This window comes from Podarcis filfolensis (assembly GCF_964270895.1).
Source record: "Podarcis filfolensis genome assembly, chromosome: 13".
NCBI lineage: Eukaryota > Metazoa > Chordata > Lepidosauria > Squamata > Lacertidae > Podarcis > Podarcis filfolensis.
Window position 1 is genome coordinate 7,646,764 of NC_139615.1, and position 22,176 is coordinate 7,668,939.

A 22,176-nucleotide genomic window follows, 5' to 3' on the forward strand; every position below is an offset into this window, starting at 1 on the left:
GGGGGTAAGAAGAAGGAGCCCTTTCTAGGACAGAGCTAACAAAAATGGATGGTGATTCAAGTGTAAAGTGAAGAAAGATTACATTTCATTTATATGCCCATGTGATGTTCTTAATGTTTTATACCTCCCTGGGAACACACACACAGTATAATTTTTTGATTTGAGTAATATGAGCTTGCCCCAAGTTGAAAGATAATTTTGGCCATTGGCTCCAATTGATACATGCCTTTTCAGTAAATTGGTAAGTACTCTTTTTTTTTCAGATATGGATGACTGTTTCAAATGCCCAGAAACACAATATCCAGGCAAAGAAAAAGATAAATGCATTCCCAAGTCAATAAGTTTTCTGTCCTATGAGGAGCCTTTAGGGATCAGTTTAACTTTGATTACTCTTTCTTTCATTTTAATTACAGCTATGGTTATTGGAATTTTTATTAAGCACAAAGATACCCCCATAGTCAAAGCCAACAACCGGGACCTCACCTACATTCTCCTTATTTCCCTCCTGCTCTGCTTCCTCTGCTCTTTTCCTTTCATTGGGCAGCCTCAGAAGATGTCCTGCCTCTTCCGACAATCCTCTTTTGGAATCATCTTTTCAGTGGCTGTCTCTTGCGTCTTAGCCAAAACCATCACTGTGGTTATGGCTTTCATGGCCACCAAGCCAGGCTCCAACATGAGGAAGTGGGTGGGGAAAAGGGTGACCAACTCCACTGTGGTTTCCTCCTTCCTCATTCAAGCTGCCATTTGTGCCACGTGGCTGGCAAGGTCTCCTCCATTTCCAGATTTGGACATGCATTCGCTGCCAGAAGAAATTGTAGCAGAATGCAATGAAGGCTCTGTCCTCATGTTCTATCTTGTCTTGGGCTACCTTGGACTTCTGGCTACCATCAGTTTCATTGTGGCTTTCCTGGCAAGGAAGCTGCCAGACACATTCAATGAAGCCAGGTTCATCACATTCAGTATGTTGATGTTCTGCAGTGTTTGGTTGTCATTTGTTCCAACGTACTTGAGCACCAAAGGGAAATACATGGTTGCTGTGGAGATATTTTCCATCTTGGCCTCCACTGCTGGCTTACTTGGCTGCATCTTTTCCCCCAAATGTTACATTATTCTACTGAGGCCTGAGCTGAACAGTAGGGAGCAGCTAATAAGGAGGAGAACAAGATAATTCTAACTAGAACCTATTACATCAATAGGAATGGAGACAGAGGGCACAGTCCAGAAACTGGGTTAGAATACTACAGTATCTATGCCAATCCAATTTATTCTGCTCATCTCAAAAAAAGGAGCGGATATGAGGCGGTATTCTGCATCAACGTAGAACAGATAATAAAACCAGTCATTATATACAGTGGTACCTTGGTTTACAAACAAAATCCGTTCTGGAGGTCTTGTTGTAAACCAAAATATTTTCTAACCCAAGGCGCGCTTTCGCCAATGGGGCCTCCACCCCAAAATTGGTTGTAATAATAATAAAAATCCCCAAAAGGGATACACACTTCCAGGTTTGACACGGTTATAATCCAAAACTGTTGTAATCCAAAGCAGTTGCAAACCAACGTCCCCCTGTAACTTCTTCTGTTTTTTCTAAGTACTTTTGATGCATTTAACTTTTATAATTTAGGACAATGCTCCATTGTAGCTACATCATCAGATGATGAGATCATATAATGGAATTCCTGTATTTGAAATTTCTGTTTTGCTTTTCTAATTTTCTGTCATTTACTGGTAGACAACAGAATTCAGGATGAAATTAAGTTACCCACCAAAGGGACAGGTAGCTGTTGAGATGGTAATCATTGCACATCATGAATTTTGTTAGATTTCCTCTTGCCAATAAAGTAAGCTTCATTAATGTGTGGCCCTGACATTCTGGATCCTACACCCCCAACTGATGCCAAAGTTTAGTGCTAGTTTAGTGCTGTTTTGTGCTGTGAGCTTTGTGTTTCGTGCAGCCCCACCCAAACTGAGGAACTGACGCATCAAATCGGGGTCACAAGTTAATGCCAAAATATCTTCTTTGTGTTTAATTCTCCAATGATCATGTGTGGTTTGAGCAGTTTTCTTGAGTTAATTTTCCGCTATGGCCCAATGCAGTAAATGTTGCTGCTGTTTTTGATAAGTTATCTGCAGTAGGGTCAGCTGAGTGGGACAGCAGTGCTTGCCTGATCTCCTGTCACTGCAACTTATTGGGAAAGACAAAGCAGTGATAAGGTCAGCACCAGATGGGTTCTGTCAGTGTGTTTGTCCTATGCCAATATCATGGCTTTCCTCACTACCTCTCACTGCTCCAACCTGCAGACCATTATGAATTATCTGCTACATACACAAATGGCACTTTCTTGTTTGTCTATTGTGATTTCCTGTGGTTGCTGGATATTATTAGGTACTGTCTGGGGATAGGGGGCTTATAGGTAGACAAAATAGTGGAAAGGGAAATATATATGTGTGTAAGAGAGAAAAGAGAGGAGTGATAGGCAAAGGAAAGAGAGCCTTTTCTGTGGTGACTCCACACCTCTGGAACTCTCTACCTGGGGAGGGGATTGATCATGGGGGTTAGAAGGGCAATGCAAGTTTGGTGGGGAGCAAGGGTGTCTGTAATAGAAAAATCATTAAGTCATGAGAACATTGGTTGAGCATCATGTACTAATTTCTTTTGGACAAATTCTTGGTTTTAATCTTAGGCTTTTTTATTATTTAAGACGTTTGGCAGTATTTCTAAATAAAGCATTTGTTTCCCTTCTCTTAATGTCTTCATTCAGTCTGGTGCAGTTAACTCAATTTAGAGAGCTGCCATGGGCAAAGGGAGGTTTGTGTCTGCCTTCAGATACACTTCCTCTCACTGTGTCTCTTGCACAGTAATAAACAGCTGTGTCCTCAAGTTTCAGGCTGTTCATTTGCAGATATACCATGTTCGAAGGGTCATTCTTGGAGATGGTGAAGCGCCCTCTCACTGAGCCAGCATAATATTGTGAACTTCCACCACAATCCCTTGCAATCCATTCCAGTCCCTTCCCTGGAGCGTGTCGTTCCCAATCCATGCAGTAGCTGCTGAGGGTGAACCCAGAGGTTCGACAGGAGAGGTGGAAAGACTCCCCAGGCCTTTTGACATCTCCTCCAGACTCCACTAGCTGGATGTCTGCTTGGATACCTGAAAAGAAAGCATGTTTCTAAGAGATCTGCTTCATATAACTCTGTGAATGGTACTCTCCCCTGTATTTGAAAAAAAAATACCTTTGAAGGCTGCTAAAGTGAACACAAATGGAAACCAAAGCATCATTTCTTTCCTTGCCTGTGGGTGGGGGAGGTTAAGTGGAAACGTGTTCGGCAAACTGGGTATGCCTTCTAATGTGGTTGGTGCTGGGAGATGTGACCACTGATATAAAGAGGAAACAGCCTTCAAATTTACATACAGCTCAGCATAAAGGGGCAAAACAGCCCTTGAGTAACCATTATCTCTTCATGCAAGCACACTCCACTTAAGATTTGGGAGGTGGCAAACAGTTGGTCACCATATCTATGGATAAGAACCAGGATGAGAATTATGAACACAAACTATGGGCCAGGGAGAAAATCAAAGTCTAAATAAATTATAGCTGCTCAGCCATGGAATAAATGATTATGGAATCTGCTCCCTTTAACTTATGGATAGCCAGTAGAAGCAATTTAAGTTTTCACATCCTTCCTTGAGAAGGGCTAATCCCTACAAGTAGGCAGAGTTAGGCAGCTGTAGTGGGAAAGGGATCAGCAGCAGAGTTTGGGAGACTGGAGTTTCCCTGCACCCCTTGAGCTCACCCCATCCCCTCACAGGTGGTAGGAGATGCTGTCCTTTGGCCCGTGTTGATTGAATTGCCAATCTGGTTGATTTCTGAGCATGGAATGGAGGGGGGCCATTTGAATTTTAAACAATAAACAATGAGTAAACAATAAATCTGAACCCCGAAAGCTTGCCTAATGCAAACTTCTCAACATAGCATTTTAAATGCAATGCATACAAACATTGCATTTTATGCTTATTAAACTTTTTCTTTAACACAGTTACCTTAGCACATATGGAATATGTGTGCATCAACGTGCTTCTCTAAACCACCTTGTCACAGTATTCTGCATCAGCTGCAGCTTCTGGACCAATCCCAAGGGAAGTCCCACATACACCACATTCTAGTGTTGCCATATTTCATGAAATGGGGGGGAATCGCCCCCTAAGCTTTTTGGAAGACCACCTCAAACCCATGGAGCTTTTGTTTGGAAATTTGCCCCTAAAAGTGAAAGAGTGTCCAAACTACCTCGGGCTGAGCTGGGAAGAGTCAGGAAGGCTTGAATTGTTATCTGTGCTGGATTCAAAGCTATGGTAGAGGCTTAGGACTTGGGTAGAAACCTAATGAGGTAGCAAGAGCCCTTCCATTTAACGCGCATCCTGTATATACTTGTAAATACAAAATGATATATCACATCAATCGCCCAGCCTCTGCTGACTTTCATTGTAAGGTAGCCAAACCAAACATAGGTGCTGGCACATGAAATCTCTTATGTGAAATTTGAGTGCACATAACAATATGATCAATAAATTCCTTATGTTATACTGAAGGCAAAGCAAAAATAGGCCTGAGGTATAGCTGCCAGCTGCAGCCTGAAAAAAAGGGGTACTGGGGAAATAGAGAACTCATGTTTCATAAGCTAAAGGTTCCCTCTCGTTTGTTCCTATGTCTTAGCTCTCCTGTTATTTTTCATTGAGATCATTGTGAACCCATCTTCTATCTGTTTTCCCATGAGGAAGTAAAAGAGTGGAGAAACATGTTTACTGGTGCCATACAGAGACCAGACTTTGCACAAGTAATTACTCCTGCAATTACCTCCAATAATTGATTCTCCAGACACCTTCAAGCAGTTTTCCCCACCCAATCTGAATGTGGTTATATACCTTGAATTTGTGCTAATCATCTGATCAAATCAGTGCAGAGCTGTTCCCCTCAAGGCTTGTTAACTGACATGTTAAAGAAATGTTATAAGGAAGTTGATGACCATCTGGAGAGATGGCTGCATTGGTGGTGGTGTTGCTACTTTTGTTATCACACATGGTGTGCAAGGCAAATACCATTACATGCCCTAGAAGTGATGCCCTCCCAGTGCCTCATGAGTGGTATCAACCCGAAGGTCTCATCATTGGTGGGATTACGTCTCAAATCCTTTTTCTTTCCTACAAAGTGTCCTTCCAGGTCCACCCTTCTGAGGAACAAGGCTTTGATGTTCCAATGTAAGAGACCCCTCCCTGCTTCATGGTGTCTTGTGAGCTTGGAAACCTATGGATTTTAGTACAGGAATTAAAATTCTGAAAGAGCATGAATGGTGTTCTTGTTTATGGCTGGCTGCCATCATAAGAACTTGTGGAGATCATGTTCCTGATCACAACTAGAGCAGTTTCACAACTAAAGCAGATACTCCAGTATCCTGTATCCATAACAGCCAAACAGATGCCTGAGATGATAAACTGTGAATGTTTAAATAAAATGAAGGCTATGGTGGACTCTCCTTCATTAGAGGTTTTCAACCCAGTGTTGGGTGGCCATCTGTTAGGGAGTCTTTAGTTGAAATTCCTGCATTGCAGGGGGTTGGAGTAGACGTCCCTTGGTGCCCCTTCCAAGTACAATTCTGTGAGTTTGTGAAATACAATGAGATGGGAGAAATTAGTAGGAAGCTAAAAATGTTCAAAAGGTGGTCACTGTGAACACTGATGAAAAGGCAAACATGTATAATGAGATTTTTTAGAAAAAGCAAATTAAGGAATGCTTAGGTTTGAAAGTGTTAGATGTGGATAAAATGAGAATAAAGAAAAGTTTTCAAAACAAGCAATGCTGTTAAAAAGAAGTGGGTATTATAGTATGTTCTCTAGTTGCTTAGCAGAGTGCTTTTGGTTTAATCTTCTAACTGGGAAATCACCTCAGCATGGTAAGAGACAGTTGTTAAGGACTATGCAGGCTGTTAGCTTACACTAACATAAATTTTACCAGAGTGGAACATACAAAGTAAAAATATAAATTTAGAGAGAAACTGGATGGAACACATGTCAAATTGAAATGGCTATGCAATTTACTGCTTTCTCCATCTCCTTCCCTTGTTTGCAGCCACTGTGATAGTTTTTCTTCCTTAATATAATGATGGTCAAAGCTCATTGCATTTATGCTAGTTCTATGATAAAATATTTCACACTCACCGTAGAATTTAGTTGTGAAAGAACTTATGATTTTCTTTGCAGAATGGTGACAAAGTTCTATCAGCATGTCCTGGCCTTGGTGTTTGCCGTAAAAATGATAAATGAGAATCCCAGGGTCTTGCCCAATGCCACACTTGGATTCCACATCTATGACAGTTACTACATTGAGAGGATGACCTATCGCACCATTCTGGACCTGCTCTTCAAATCACATACATTTCTCCCCAACTATGCATGTGGCACGCAGAAAAACCTAATAGCCATTATTGGGGGCCTTGCCTCTGATATCTCCTTTCATATGGCCGACATCTTAAATCTCTACAAGATCCCACAGGTAAGATCCTTGCACTATGAACTGGGTCCTTCACAAAATCAAGCATGCAACTCCATATTTTATTGATATTCGTGGAGAGATTGTGTAGCTGACACAGATGGAGAAATATGACTGTGTAGAAAATAAAATTATAATGTTTGAAAAAATGAATAAAACTGGCTTCATACAGTAGGGGGACACAGTATGTGGAAGATGGCATTCTCCCACTCATCCACCCCCCCCATAGGCCTTTTCTGAGTGCCCCCCTGCACTGCATTCTCCAATTAAGATACTATAAATGAGCAGGAAATTCCCTGGGAGTGTCTGGCAGATTAATTTTCCATCTGTGTTTCCCAGGCATCATACTCCCAAATTTGAAGCAGAGGATTGAACAAACACATTTCAACCAGAGCTGGAAATATAGATTGGTATTTTACTTCCCCAAATCTTGATTCCCTAAAAAAGGAGCTCACAGAATGGTTTGGCTTAAAACATCTCTAAAGTAGCTGTGCATTCCCTTTTAGCTCACGTATGGTTCATTTGCTCCAGAGCAAAGTGTCACAACACAGGCCCGTTCCTTTTATAGCATGGTTGCAAGTGAGACCCACCAATATACAGGGATCATCTGGTTACTGCAGCATTTCAGATGGAACTGGATTGGGCTCCTTGCTGTGGATGATGAAAGCGGAGACCATTTCTTGCAGACCCTGGAGCCATTGCTTTCTCAAAATGGAATATGCACAGCTTTTTCAGAAAGAATCCCAAACCAAGGCAATTTCCACGGGTTTGAAGATCTTAATGATCAGGCCCAAAATATTTACAAGCCTTTCATGGATATGAAAGCGAGAACATTTATTATATATGGTGAAACAATGACTGTAATGTGGCTGATCACTTTAATTGTTGTAGTTGCTCCTGAATATAAGGAAAACACTTCAGTTGGAAAGGTGTGGATCATGACAGCCCAGATTGATTTTTCCGTAACTGGTCTCATAAGGGGTTGGGATTTTGAAATATTTGAAGGCTCAATTTCCTTTGCAATTCACTCAGAAGAACCTTTAGGGTTCCAGACATATCTTCAGAATTTAAGGCTTCATTGTTCACAAGGAAATGGTTTCCTCAAGGACTTCTGGGAGCAAGCATTCAACTGTTCATTTCCAAATCCTGAAGCAGCAGCAAAAGTTGATAGAACATGTACTGGAGAGGAGAAGTTGGAGAGTCTTCCAGGGGCTGTTTTTGAAATGCGCATGACTGGCCACAGCTATAGTATCTACAATGCTGTCTATTCTGTGGCTTATGCTTTGCATGCCTTGCACTCATCTACATTCAATAAGAGAGAAATGATGAGGGGTAAGAGAATTAAACTTCAAGATCTCCAACCTTGGCAGGTAATGTCTCCATTATGGAATTTGCTTTATTTTTTTATATACCACTTTGGCATTGTTGTTTTCATGGTCAAGCAGAAGATCTGTCTATATCTATCATCTATCTATCTATCATCTATCTATCATCTATCTATCTATCTATCTATCTATCTATCATCTATCTATCTATCTATCTATCTATCATCTATCTATCTATCTATCTATCATCTATCTATCTATCATCTATATCTATCATCTATCTATATCTATCTATCATCTATCTATCATCCATCTATATCTATCTATCTATCTATCTATCTATCTATCTATCTATCATCTATCTATCATCTATGTATCTATTTATCTATCCATCTATCTATCTATATCTATCATCTATCTATCTATCATCTATCTATCTATCTATCTATCTATCTATCTATCTATATCTATCTATATCTATCTATCATCTATCTATCTATCTATATCTATCTATCTATCTATCTATCTATCTATCTATCTATCATCTATCTATCTATCTATCTATCTATCTATCATCTATCTATCTATCTATCTATCTATCTATCTATCATCTATCTATCATCTATCATCTATCTATCTATATCTATCTATCAATCATTTATCAAATCTCCTGGCCTGCAGGCATGAAAATTTTTGTCTCTACCAAACATTCAAACATAAAATAAAGCAATCCAGAACGAAAGGTTATTGGAAAAAGTCAAATATAAAATATACATTAAAAGCATCACATTAACAGGAAGGTAGAATAATACCTTAAAGATTTCAGAAGAAAACAGTACAAAGGCGGTCAAGTGCAGAGTGCACACTGAAAGCAGCAAAGCTAACAAAAGAATAACATATTAGCATAAGCATAGAACACGTATGTTGCTGTTGCTGCCAATCTTTGCAATGGTGGTTCATGTTAGGCAGCAGTTGTGGAAGCTCAGGCTCAATGATCTAGCACTGCCCTATGAAAACTACTCTATTCTGAACTTAAAAATGGAAAGCGTAATGCTGGTGGTCAACAAAAGAGGTTTGAAGACTCTCTCAAGGCAGTTCTTTAAAATATGTAGTATAAACACCGAGAACTGAGAAAACCTGGCCTGTGAGTGCTCCAATTGGAGAACAGCCATTACCAAAAGTTTCATGGGCTTTGAAGATGCTCAAACTCTGGACGAAAGGGAGAAAGAGGAAGGCACACTTGGCAAATCCACACCGTGATCAACTCCTATCTAGAAATCAATATCCCCACTGTGGAAGGACATGTGGATCTAGAATTGGCCTCCACGTCACTTACGGACTCATTGTTAAAACCATCTTTATGGAAGTCAATCTTACTCAGCGATGAGTGATCGCCAAAGAAGAAGAAGAAGAAGCACTAAGAGACAGCCAAGATGGTCTCAGGCCTCTTCAGGAGCCTCAGCTTTTGCAGATGCTCCAGGTGTCCCTATTTTCCAGGCACAGTCCCACATTTACAGAAGCTGTCCCGGTTTCTGTTTTGATTCCAGAATGTCCAGCTTTTCCTTAGGATGTCTCTATTTTCATGGAGAAATGTTGGAGGTATGCTTTTGTATCTGGAGTCAATTGGGGCGCTGCCATCCAAGGCCAGGTGGGAAAAGGTCTGCAAAGACAAGGAGCAGGTCTTCCAAGACTCAAAGCCAAAATGGTTTTGGTTTAGCTCTGATCGTTTTGATGCTGTTCTTTTCTGATGTCTCCTGTTTTCTTTGCTGCATCACTTTTGTTTTATGACAAATTGTAAAGTTGTTTTTCTTTTCAGCTTAAGGATATCATAGAAAGGGTGTCACAGTTAAATACTGAAGAGTACAAATAACAGTAGGTAGTACTGATTGACAAAGTCTGTGGTTTCTGTTTTCCACTTAGATATTTGATGGGGCAGAGAGAGAGATAGGAGAAAGAGAATCTATACATTTTCAGTACTCTACACCTGCAAATTTATTGCATCTTCATCAAAAAAATTGGACAGTCTCTACTAAATATAACAACAGTAATAATAATATTAAGTATATACTTCTTTTTTTTTACTTTTTCTCTGTTAACTAGCTCCACCCATTTCTTCAAGACATTTCATTTAACAACTCAGCTGGAGAACTGGTAACTTTTAATGACAAGAGGGAAATGGGAGCTGGATTTGACATCATGAACATGGTCATGTTCCCCAACAACTCTTTTGTTCAAGTGAAGGTTGGAAGGGTGGATCCCAAAGAAGGACACAAATTCCTCATCAGTGATGATAGGATCGTATGGCATAGGCGGTTTAACCAGGTGTGGATTCCAGGGCATTCTCATGGGCTATTTCATTATTAGGGCAGATTATCTGAGGGTCAGAAATTTACCTTACAAAACAATTTATTGTGCCGATGGTAATTAGGCACTGCTAATGTCAGATTAAAAAAACAACAACAAAATGTCCGTTTGAGGTGCTGAATATCCCTGTTCTTCCCATCAACTGAAAGCAGTTGTATGTTTACTGTAGAGTGCTAAATATTGTTTAGGTCTTAATAAATTTTGGCCAGTTATCATTTCTTCATGGTCCAAACCAGGACTATACATCACCAGTTGGCCATCACATTTCTATGACGCACGGAGTAGAAATAGTCATCCTTTTTATCTGGTCTTCAACTTCTCATCAGTCAAGCAATTGAATGCACACATATTGTTTTAATTTAAATGGGGGACCCCCTTAAACCATAGGAATGAAGAAATGCTACAATTTTGTTTAATTGAGATGTGGATGAAAGTTAGAGGAAATCTGTTCACTTGACAAAAGGTGTTAACGGGTCATTAGAAAGGAATCCTTTGGCCTGGAGAGTGAGATGTTACCAAGGAGATGCTGTGTTTGTTTGAGGGGACTGGAATGGGAGTTTTCAAGCAAGGGTAGCTGGGCAGATGAAGCAAGAAGAAGAGCTGAGATCCATGTCTGGGGGAAGCTGTTTGCAGGCCTTGCTGCAGAGATGCCTTGGACTTCAAAGCTGCACTGCTGTGGGGTACAAGTCCCTCTCGAAATGACCATGCTGTAAGATGTGGACTCCCTGCATGCAGAGTGGAGGTGTGAATAAGTCATATTTCTTAAAGCAACGGCAGTTTCTGCCATATCTTCAGTTCTCCAAAGGAACACAGACCCTGGGTGAGTGCTTGGGACCCCATGGGCTCTTGCCATTGCTCAGCACAGACAGGAGAAGGCACCCGACTTTTGTAAGAATACTGTTTGGCATGCTCAGTGAAAGACTGGCAGATGGTTGCCTTTACTGTGCTCCCTGTTCTTCAGTGTCAAATCATTGTATTTCAATTTATAGTTAGCTGGTTTTTAAATTATCATTTCTGCTCTCCCTCATTCTTTTTCTATGGATAGGTGCTTCCCCTTTCTGTGTGTACTCATTCTTGCCATGCTGGCAATCAGAAAAAAGCGAAGGAAGGGGGGAAATTCTGTTGCTTCGATTGTAGTCCATGCCCGGAAGGGAAGATTTCAGATCAAGAGGGTAAGTGACATGATGCACAATGTATTCCACCTTTGAGTGTTAAAGTGAAAACTTCAATTGGTCCCAAATGCAGAAGCCAGATTAGGGGCTGGGGTTTTCGTTTTGACTTTGTATGTCAGGGACTGGGTGGATGAGGAAGAGCAGTGGGCACCACCTGCCCAAGAACCCCCCAAGGAAGGCATAGAAGAAGAGGAAGAAGACTTAGACCCTGGCTCCTGGTGGTGGGGCACTGAGGAGCAGTCTGGGGAAGGGAAGCTGGGAGATCCTAATAATAATAATAATAATAATAATAATAATAATAATAATAATAATAATTTATTATTTATACCCCACCCATCTGGCTGCGCCTCCCCAGCAACTCTGGGCGGCTTCCATAGAAACCAAAAATACAGTAAAATATCACACGTTAAAAACTTCCCTGAACAGGGCTGCCTTAAGATGTCTTCTGAATGTCAGGTAGTTGTTTATCGCTTTGACATCTGCTGGAAGGGTGTTCCACAGGGCGGGCGCCACTACCGAGAAGGCCCTCTGCCTGGTTCCCTGTAGCTTTGCTTCTCGCAATGAGGGAACCTCCAGAAGGCCCTCGGCGCTGGACCTCAGCATCCGGGCAGAACGATGGGGGTGGAGACGCTCCTTCAGGTATACTGGACCGAGGCCATTTAGGGCTTTAAAGGTCAGCACCAACACTTTGAATTGTGCTCGGAAACGTACTGGGAGCCAATGTAGGTCTTTCAAGACCGGTGTTATATGGTCTCGGCGGCCGCCCCCAGTCACCAGTCTAGCTGCCACATTCTGGATTAGTTGTAGTTTCCGAGTCACCTTCAAAGGTAGCCCCACGTAGAGTGCATTGCAGTAGTCCAAGCGGGAGATAACCAGAGCATGCACCACTCTGGCGAGACAGTCCGCAGGCAGATAGGGTCTCAGCCTACGTACCAGATGGAGCTGGTAAACAGCTGCCCTGGACACAGATTTGACCTGTGCCTCCATGGACAGCTGTGAGTCCAAAATGACTCCCAGGCTGCGCACCTAGTCCTTCAGGGGCACAGTTACCCCATTCAGGACCAGGGAATCCTCCACACCTGCCTGCCTCCTGTCCCCCAAAAACAGTACTTCTGTCTTGTCAGGATTCAACCTCAATCTGTTAGCCACCATCCATCCTCCAACCGCCTCCAGACACTCACACAAGACGTTCACCGCCTTCACTGGTTCTGATTAAAAGAGAGGTAGAGCTGGGTATCATCCGCATACTGATGAACGCCCAGTCCAAACCTCCTGATGATCTCTCCCAGCGGCTGCATGTACATGTTGAAAAGCATGGGGGAGAGGACAGAACCCTGAGGCACCCCACAAGTGAGAGCCCAGGGGTCTGAACACTCATCCCCCACCACCACTTTCTGAACACGGCCCAGGAGGAAGGAGCGGAACCACTGTATGACAGTGCCCCCAGCTCTCAGCCCCTCAAGACGGTCCAGAAGGATGTTATGGTCAATGGTAGCAAACGCCACTGAGAGATCCAGCAGAACTAGGAAACAGCTCTCACCTTTGGTCCGCTTCTTCCAGGCGTGCCTGGAGTTGTTCAGCAACCGCTTGCTCAATCACCTTGCCCAAGAATGGAAGATTTGAGACTGGGCGATAGTTGGCCATCGTGGCCGCATCTATAGATGTTTTTTTAAGAAGCGAAATTTTTTTTTCTTCCAGTAGCACCTTAAAGACCAACTAAGATAGTTCTTGGTATGAGCTTTCGTGTGCATGCACACTTCTTCAGATACACATGCACACTTCTTCAGATACTTCTTCAGTGTGCATGCACACGAAAGCTCATACCAAGAACTATCTTAGTTGGTCTTTAAGGTGCTACTGGAAGAAAAAATTTTTTTTTTGTTTTGACTATGGCAGACCAACACGGCTACCTATCTGTAACTGGAACTTTTTAAGAAGCGGTTTAATAACCGCCTCTTTCAGCGGGTCTGGGAAGGCTCCCTCAAGGAGGGAAGCATTCACCACCCCACGAAGCCCATCGCCCAGTCCTTCCCGGCTAGCTTTTATAAGCCAGGATGGGCAAGGAGACAGGTGGTTGGTTTCACTTGTCCAAGCAGCCTGTCCACATCCTTGGAGGTAACAGATTGGAATTGATCCCACTCAACTTGACTAGACAGAACTCTAGCACTCTCCCGCCCCACCCTGCTCCCACGGTGGAGTCTACTTCTTCCTGAATCTGAGCGATTTTATCTGCAAAAAACTTTGCAAAATCATTGCAGGAGAACATGTGGCCCATACTGGGCCCCGATGTTGCAGGTGGTTCCGCTAAATTGTGAACCACCTGAAAAAGTCTCCTGCTGCTGTTTTCTGCAGATGCAATAGAGGCGGTGAAGAAATTCTTCTTCGCCGTCGCTATCGCCACTTGGTAGGCTCGACGTTGAGCTCTAACCTGTGTCCGGTCAGATTCGGAATGAGTTATCCGCCACCGGCGCTCTAGCCGTCTCAACGATTGTTTCATTGCCCTCAGATCCGTGGAAAACCACGGGGCTGTCCGGGCTCCATGCAATCGGAGAGGGCGCTTCGGAGCCAAACAGTCAATAGCCCTGGTTAACTCCACATTCCAGCGGGCCACCAGGGAATCAGCTGAAAGGCCATCAACATGGGATAAAGCATCCCCTACCACTCTCTGGAAAACATTTGGATCCATTAAGTGGCAGGGGCGGACCATCCAAATTGGTCCCACCTCCCTGCAGAGGTGATGGGTCACAGAGAAGTCCAGTTGCACCAGGAAGTGATCTGACCATGGCACTTCTTTCGTTTCGCTTTTACTTAGTGTCAGATCACCAACATCCATAGAGGTATACACGAGGTCCAAGGTATGTCCGTGGCTATGGGTTGGGCCAGACTTATTCAGGGACAGCCCCATGGAGGCCATGCTTTCCACGAAGTCCTGAGCACCCCCTTGTAAGGTCGTGTCGGCATGGATGTTAAAATCCCCTAGGACGACCAAGCTAGGTGTCTCCAGGAGAACATCCGCCACGACCTGAAGCAGCTCGGGCAGGGAATCCTTGGTGCAGCGGGGAGGTCGGTACACCAAAAGGAATCCTGTACTGCCCCTATTGCCCAACTTCCAGAACATGCACTTGGAAAACTGGGTCTTCCCAATAGGATGCCTGGTGCGAACTAATGACTTCCTAAAAATCACTGCAACCCCCCCTCCCCGCCCACATGACCTGGGTTGCTGTGCGTAAGAGAAACCTGGTGGACAAGCAGCGGCAAGGACAGGCCCATCTGCTTCATCCAACCAAGTCTCTGTTACACATGCCATGTCAAGTCCTCCATCCATGATCAAGTCATGGATGGCAGTGGTCTTATGAATCATTGACCTGGCATTGCACAGCAGCACCTTCAGGTCATGTGGGTATCCCTTGCTGATTCTAGTATCCATCCGGTCAGGACCAGATCCGGAGGCAGGGATAGTCCTCAGACAACGACTAAACCTCCCCCCTCTGTAATGACATGGTCTAGTCTTAGCGTAACTCCTCCTCCTACCCGTGATCACTGAGATCGGTTGTCCCAGTGCATCCCCCACTGTGGAACATGCCCCAGCCATTTTGTGGGCTGGGGCCCACTCCCCGGCAGCCCTGACCCCTCCCCCTAAGAACAAAATAACACCTTAAACAAACAAACAAAACCAATAAAACAATACAAACAAAAAATGTAAAAATTACAAAAACATCAAAATAAAATAAAAATCCCCCAAGCCCAACCAAACATCCATCCCACCCCCCACATACAAAAAATCCAAAAGAAATTTTTTAAAAAACATTTTAAAAACACTCTGTGCCTCTCCGGCAGTAACAACAACTGTCCTAGTGAGGCCTGTCAGGCCCCGCCCCAGGCCAGATGGTAAGTGGCAAGAGCAGGGCCCTCAGGCACTCACTCAGGGGAGTCTTCCTGGGCAGTGGCAGCAAGCAGCAAGCAGTCCTTGTGAGGCTTCAGGCCCCGCCCCAGGCCAGATGGTAAGTGGCAAGAGCAGGGCCCTCAAGCACTCACTCAGGGGAGTCCTCTAAAATTTGTGAGGTTTAAGCGATCAAGGGGGGTAAGAGGAAGGAGCCCCTTCTAGGACAGAGCTAAGAAAAATGGAGGGTGATTCGATTGTAAAGTGATGCACACTGGAAATAATATTATATTTCATTTATATGCCCATGTGGTATTCTTAATGTTTTATACCTCCCTGGAATCGTTGGATAAAAGGCACACACACCGAGGGGGAGGGGGGGTATGATTTTTTGATTTGAGCAATATGAGCTAGCCCCAAGCTGAAAGACAGTTGTGGCTATTGGCTCCAATAGATACATGCATTTTCAGTAAATTGGTAACTCCTCTTTTTTTCAGATATGGATGACTGTTTCAAATGCCCAGAAAAACAATATCCAGGCAAAGAAAAAGATAAATGCATTCCCAAGTCAATCAGTTTTCTGTCCTATGAGGAGCCTTTAGGGGTCAGTTTAACTTTGGTTACTCTTTCTTTCGTCTTAATTACAGCTATGGTTATTGGAATTTTTATTAAGCACAAAGATACCCCCATAGTCAAAGCCAACAACCGGGACCTCACCTACATTCTCCTTATTTCCCTCCTGCTCTGCTTCCTCTGCTCTTTTCCTTTCATTGGGCAGCCTCAGAAGATGTCCTGCCTTTTCCGACAATCTTCTTTTGGAATCATCTTTTCAGTGGCTGTCTCTTGCGTCTTAGCCAAAACCATCACTGTGGTTATGGCTTTCATGGCCACCAAGCCAGGCTCCAACATGAGGAAGTGGGTGGGGAAAAGGGTGACCAACTCCACTGTGGTTTCCTCCTTCCTCATTCAAGCTGCCATTTGTGCCACGTGGCTGGCAAGGTCTCCTCCATTTCCAGATTTGGACATGCATTCGCTGCCAGAAGAAATTGTAGCAGAATGCAATGAAGGCTCTGTCCTCATGTTCTATCTTGTCTTGGGCTACCTTGGACTTCTGGCTACCATCAGTTTCATTGTGGCTTTCCTGGCAAGGAAGCTGCCAGACACATTCAATGAAGCCAAGTTCATCACCTTCAGCATGTTGATGTTCTGCAGTGTTTGGTTGTCCTTTGTTCCAACATACTTGAGCACCAAAGGGAAATACATGGTGGCTGTGGAGATCTTCTCCATCTTGGCCTCCACTGCTGGCTTACTTGGCTGCATCTTTTCCCCCAAATGTTACATTATTCTGCTGAGGCCTGAGCTGAACAGTAGGGAGCAGCTAATAAGGAGAAGAACAAGATAATTCTAACTAGATCTTATTACATCAATTGGATTAGAAACAGTGGGCACAGTCCAGAAACTGGGTTGGAATACTATCTATGCCAATCCAATCTATTCTGCTAATCTCAAAAAAGGAGGGGATATGAGGCGGTATTCTGCATCAACGTAGAACAGATAATAAAACCAGTAATCATATGCAGGGATCAAGGATATCTGTAACAGAAAAATCATTAAGTCATGAGAACATTGGTTGAGCATCATGTACTGATTTCTTCTGGACAAATTCTTGGTCTTAATCTTAGTCTTTTTTATTATTTAAGATGTTTGGCAGGATTTCCAAATAAAGCATTTGTTTCCCTTCTCTTAATGTCTTCATTCAGTCTGGTGCAGTTAACTCAATTTAGAGAGCTGCCATGGGCAAAGGGAGGTTTTTGTCTGGCTTCAGATTCACTTCCTCTCACTGTGTCTCTTGCACAGTAATAAACAGCTGTGTCCTCAAGTTTCAGGCTGTTCATTTGCAGATATACCATGTTCGAAGGGTCATTCTTGGAGATGGTGAAGCGCCCTCTCACTGAGCCAGCATAATTTTGTGAACTTCCACCACAATCCCTTGCAATCCATTCCAGTCCCTTCCCTGGAGCCTGTCGTACCCAATGCATGCAGTAGCTGCTGAGGGTGAACCCAGAAGTTCGACAGGAGAGGCGGAGAGACTCTCCGGGCTTTTTGACATCTCCTCCAGACTCAACAAGCTGGATGTCTGCTTGGACACCTGAAAAGAAAGAATGTTTGTAAGAGATCTGCTTCATATAACTCTGTGAATGGTACTCTCCCCTAAATTTGAAAAAATACCTTTGAAGGCTGCTAAAGTGAACACAAATGGAAACCAAAGCATCATTTCTTTCCTTGCCTGTGGGTGGGGGAGGTTAAGTGGAAACGTGTTCGGCAAACTGGGTATGCCTTCTAATGTGGTTGGTGCTGGGAGATGTGACCACTGATATAAAGAGGAAACAGCCTTCAAATTTACATACAGCTCAGCATAAAGGGGAAAAGCAGCCCTTGAGTAATCCTTATCTCTTTATGCAAACACACTCCACTTAAGATTTGGAAGGTGGCAAACAGCTGGTCACCATATCTATGGATAAGAACCGGGATGAGAATTATGGACACGAAGTATGCGCCAGCAAGAAAATCAAAGTCTAAATAAATTATAGCTGCTCAGCCATGGAATAAATGATTATGGCATTTGCTCCCTGTAACTTATGGATAGCCAGTAGAAGCAAGTTAACTTTTCATATGCTTCCTTCAGAAGGGCTGTCCCTACCAGTAGGCAGAGTTAGGCAGCTGTAGTGGGAAAGGGATCAGCAGCAGAGTTTGGGAGACTGGAGGTTCCCTGCACCCCTTGAGCTCGCCCCATCCCCTCACAGGTGGTAGTAGATGCTGTGCTGTCCTTTGGCCCGTGTTGATTCAATTGCCAATCTGGTTTATTTCTGAGCATGGAATGGAGGGAGGCCATTTTGAATTTTTTTAAAAAAAATTCTGTCAGATATTTTGATATTCCAATACAGCGGTACCTCAATTTACAAACTTAATCTGCTCTTGAAGCCCGTTCTTAAACCAAATCCGTTCTTAAACCGAGGCACGCATTCCCTAATGAGGCCTCCCGCCGCTAGTGCCCTTCCCCCATTCGGCTTCCATTTATAGATTGAGGTAAAGTTCGCAAACTACTTCTGGTTTTGCAGAGTTTGTAAACTGAATTGTTCGTAAACAGGAATGTTCGTAAACCGAGGTACCACTGTACAGTCAAACCTCAATTCCTGAATGCCAACAGCCCAGAAATAAATGCTCCAGTTTTTGAATGTGTTTCGGAAACCAAACGTCCGACGCAGCTTCCACTGAGTGCAGGAATCTCTTGCAACCAATCGGAATCCACAATTCAGTTGTTGAACATTTCGGAACCGAACTGGCTTCTGGAACATATTACATTCGAGAACAGTGGTTTGACTGTATACTACAAAGGTGTTCCAGCTCTCCCCGAAATATCTAAGTCATGAAGCTCAATGGGTGACCTTTGGCGAGTCACCATCTCTCAGCCTAACATGCCATTTCCCATGTATACCACCTTGAGCTATTTGGAGGAAAAGGTGGTATATAAAGGTAAAATATGCATAAATAAAATGTAAATAATTCTGTCAAAATATTTTGATATTCAAAAGATGTCCCAACTCTCCATAATTCTGTTCCTTCCTTTCTCTCTCTCTTGGAATCTAAGAAGGCATCTTAGTAACTTTCTTAGTTAGTAAGTAACTTAGTGTCCCCTTCATGGTTCACTGCCTTGCCGTGGCGAAGGGGCTTGAATAACTCAGAGAAGCTATGAACTATGCCAAGCAGGGCACCCAAGATGAACAGGTCATAATGGAGAGTTTTGACCAAACGTGATCCACCTGGAGGAGGAACTGGCAAGCCACTCCAGTATCCCTGCCAAGAAAACTCCATGGACAAAGACAACAGGCAGTTCCAGAAAGACATCTACTTCTGCTTCATTGACTACGTAAAAGCCTTTGACTGTGTCGACCACAACAAACTATGGCAAGTTCTTAAAGAAATGGGAGTGCCTGATCACCTCATCTGTCTTCTGAGAAATCTCTATGTGGGACAAGAAGCTACAGTTAGAACTGGATATGGAACAACTGATTGGTTCAAAATTGGGAAAGGAGTACGACAAGGCTGTATATTGTCTCCCTGCTTATTTAACTTATATGCTGAATTCATCATGCGAAAGGCTGGGCTGGATGAATCCGAAGCCGGAATTAAGATTGCCGGAAGAAATTTCAACAACCTCAGATATGCAGATGACACAACCTTGATGGCAGAAAGTGAGGAGGAATTAAAGAACCTTTTAATGAGGGTGAAAGAGGAGAGCACAAAATATGGTCTGAAGCTCAACATCAAAAAAACGAAGATCATGGCCACTGGTCCCATCACCTCCTGGCAAATAGAAGGGGAAGAAATGGAGGCAGTAAGAGACTTTACTTTCTTGGGCTCCATGATCACTGCAGATGGTGACAGCAGTCACGAAATTAAAAGACGCCTGCTTCTTGGGAGAAAAGCAATGACAAACCTAGACAGCATCTTAAAAAGTAGAGACATCACCTTGCCAACAAAGGTCCGTATAGTAAAAGCTATGATTTTCCAAGTAGTGATGTATGGAAGTGAGAGCTAGACCATAAAGAAGGTTGATCGCCGAAGAATTGATGCTTTTAAATTATGGTGCTGGAGGAGACTCTTGAGAGTCCCATGGACTGCAAGAAGATCAAACCTATCCATTCTTAAGGAAATCAGCCCTGAGTGCTCACTGGAAGGACAGATCGTGAAGCTGAGGCTCCAATACTTTGGCCACCTCATGAGAAGAGAAGACTCCCTGGAAAAGACCCTGATGTTGGGCTGTCGCCAATGGAAGCTAAGGCTCAGAAAAAGCCCAACATGGAGGCCAAATGGCCAAAATATTGGGAAATTCTGGAGCAAGAAGGTGACAAATTGAAGTTGCAGAGTTTCGAGAAACTAAAAGATAAAGTACGAGACTGGCTTCATTACTATCAAATAAGAGAGGCCTATAATTTGGATAAAAAAATTGGTTTCCAGGTGGAAAAATCAAAGTTGGAAATAGAATTGCTAGAACCGAAAATTAAGATTTTGTCAAGAATGTATAACTTGCTGTTAAAATGGAATACACAGGATGAAACGGTCAAATCAGCTATGATCAAATGGGCGCAAGACATAGGTCATAACATTATGTTTGCTGACTGGGAACAGTTGTGGACCACCGGTATGAAGTTTACGGCATGTAATGCCTTAAAGGAGAATATTATGAAAATGATTTACAGGTGGTACATGACCCCAGTTAAGCTTGCAAAAATTTATCACCTGCCTGATAACAAGTGTTGGAAATGTAAAGAAGCTGAGGGAACATTCTTTCATCTTTGGTGGACGTGCCCGAAGGTTAAGGCTTACTGGGAAATGATCTATAATGAACTGAAGAAGGTATTTAAATTTACCTTTCCTAAGAAACCAGAGGCCTTCCTTTTGGGCATAGTCGGCCAATTGGTGTCAAAGAAAGACAGAACTTTTTTTATGTACGCAACAACAGCAGCGAGAATACTTCTCGCTAAATATTGGAAGACACAAGATTTGCCCACCGTGGAAGAATGGCAGATGCAAGTGATAGACTATATGGAGATGGCAGAAATGACTGGCAGAATCCGAGACCTGGGAGAAGAGTTGATGGAAGAGGACTGGAAAAAGTTCAAGGATTATCTACAGAAATATAGTAATACATATTTTATGGGCTAATAGCCGTAAATAAATAAATAAAAATAAATAAAATAGTAAATTGTTTGAATGTTAAAATGATGTGGGATGTAAAGGTAACATGGCATTTGGGATATGGTTAAAGGAGGTATGAAAATAAAAAAAGGATTTAAAAAAGAGGGGAAATTAGAGACATAATAAGTGGGAGTACACAATTATAAATGAGATTTGAAAGAGGGTTAGAATTTGCTGAATTTGATGGAATAAAGAGGAACACAAAAAAGGGAGATGTGAGGAGGTCAGGAAAGAGGGATATAGAACCTTGAAATTTAAAAGTGGATTCTTTTTCTTTTTTTTATTAAGTGTGTATTTTTTTGTTTTCTGTGTTGATATATGTATTTGTTTGATTTCTATGTTTTGTAAAATCCCAATAAACATTTATTTTAAAAAAAGAAAAAAGACCCTGATGTTGGGAAAGATGGAGGGCACAAGGAGAAGGGGACGACAGAGGATGAGATGGTTGGATGGTGTTCTTGAAGCTACCAGCATGAGTTTGATCAAACTGCGGGAGGCAGTGGAAGACAGGAGTGCCTGGCGTGCTCTGGTCCAGGGGGTCACGAAGAGTCGGACACGACTAAACGACTAAACAACAACAACAACTTAGTGTATTCTATCTACCTTTCAGCCAACATTATGTATATTTCTATCCATTGTAATCAGCAAGCATGGGATTAAGGAACCTGCCCCCCTTTGAAAACTTGTTTGGAGCCAAACATTGAATTCTTTTGGGGGGGGGAGACAGACACCCCCCCCCCACAGAAGCTCAAAATATATGGCAATTATAAAGTCTAGTCTGGCTTTTAGAATGCCTCAGCTTTCATTGGAAACTTTTTGAGGGAAAGGCTTTAGAGGATAAAGAGTCTTCCATCAAGAGGTATCAACCAAACGGCTGAGAAAATAATCAGCATTGAGGCTGAAACCACAAAACCACCATGTTACCCACCTCCTAGGCAATAGAATCATATTTACAACTCTGCTGCCCTCTTGCGAAAGACAAGGGGAGGAAGTTTTATGAAGAGATGCAACTAATGCAAACGACTGCAGCTTGAGCATTGCTAGAGCAATTCACTGTTACAAATCCTTGTACTATCTGGACCAGGTGATTTGACCTTCACCGATACTGGTTCATAAACATTGATGGTAAGGAC

At 42.9% G+C, this 22,176-nt stretch overlaps 1 protein-coding gene across 1 annotated transcript; it reads left to right on the plus strand.

Annotated features, from left to right (window-relative positions):
- Positions 1-5,075: 5,075 nt before the first annotated feature.
- Positions 5,076-16,722, plus strand: LOC310748500 (vomeronasal type-2 receptor 26-like; the record flags this gene model as incomplete). The annotated part of the gene is made up of 6 exons (XM_083584330.1): positions 5,076-5,254; positions 6,254-6,545; positions 7,049-7,912; positions 9,968-10,165; positions 11,277-11,403; positions 15,781-16,722. The coding sequence occupies 6 exons, from the start codon at positions 5,076-5,078 to the stop codon at positions 16,683-16,685; spliced, it is 2,565 nt and encodes an 854-aa protein (XP_083440456.1). The 3' UTR covers positions 16,686-16,722.
- Positions 16,723-22,176: the final 5,454 nt, after the last annotated feature.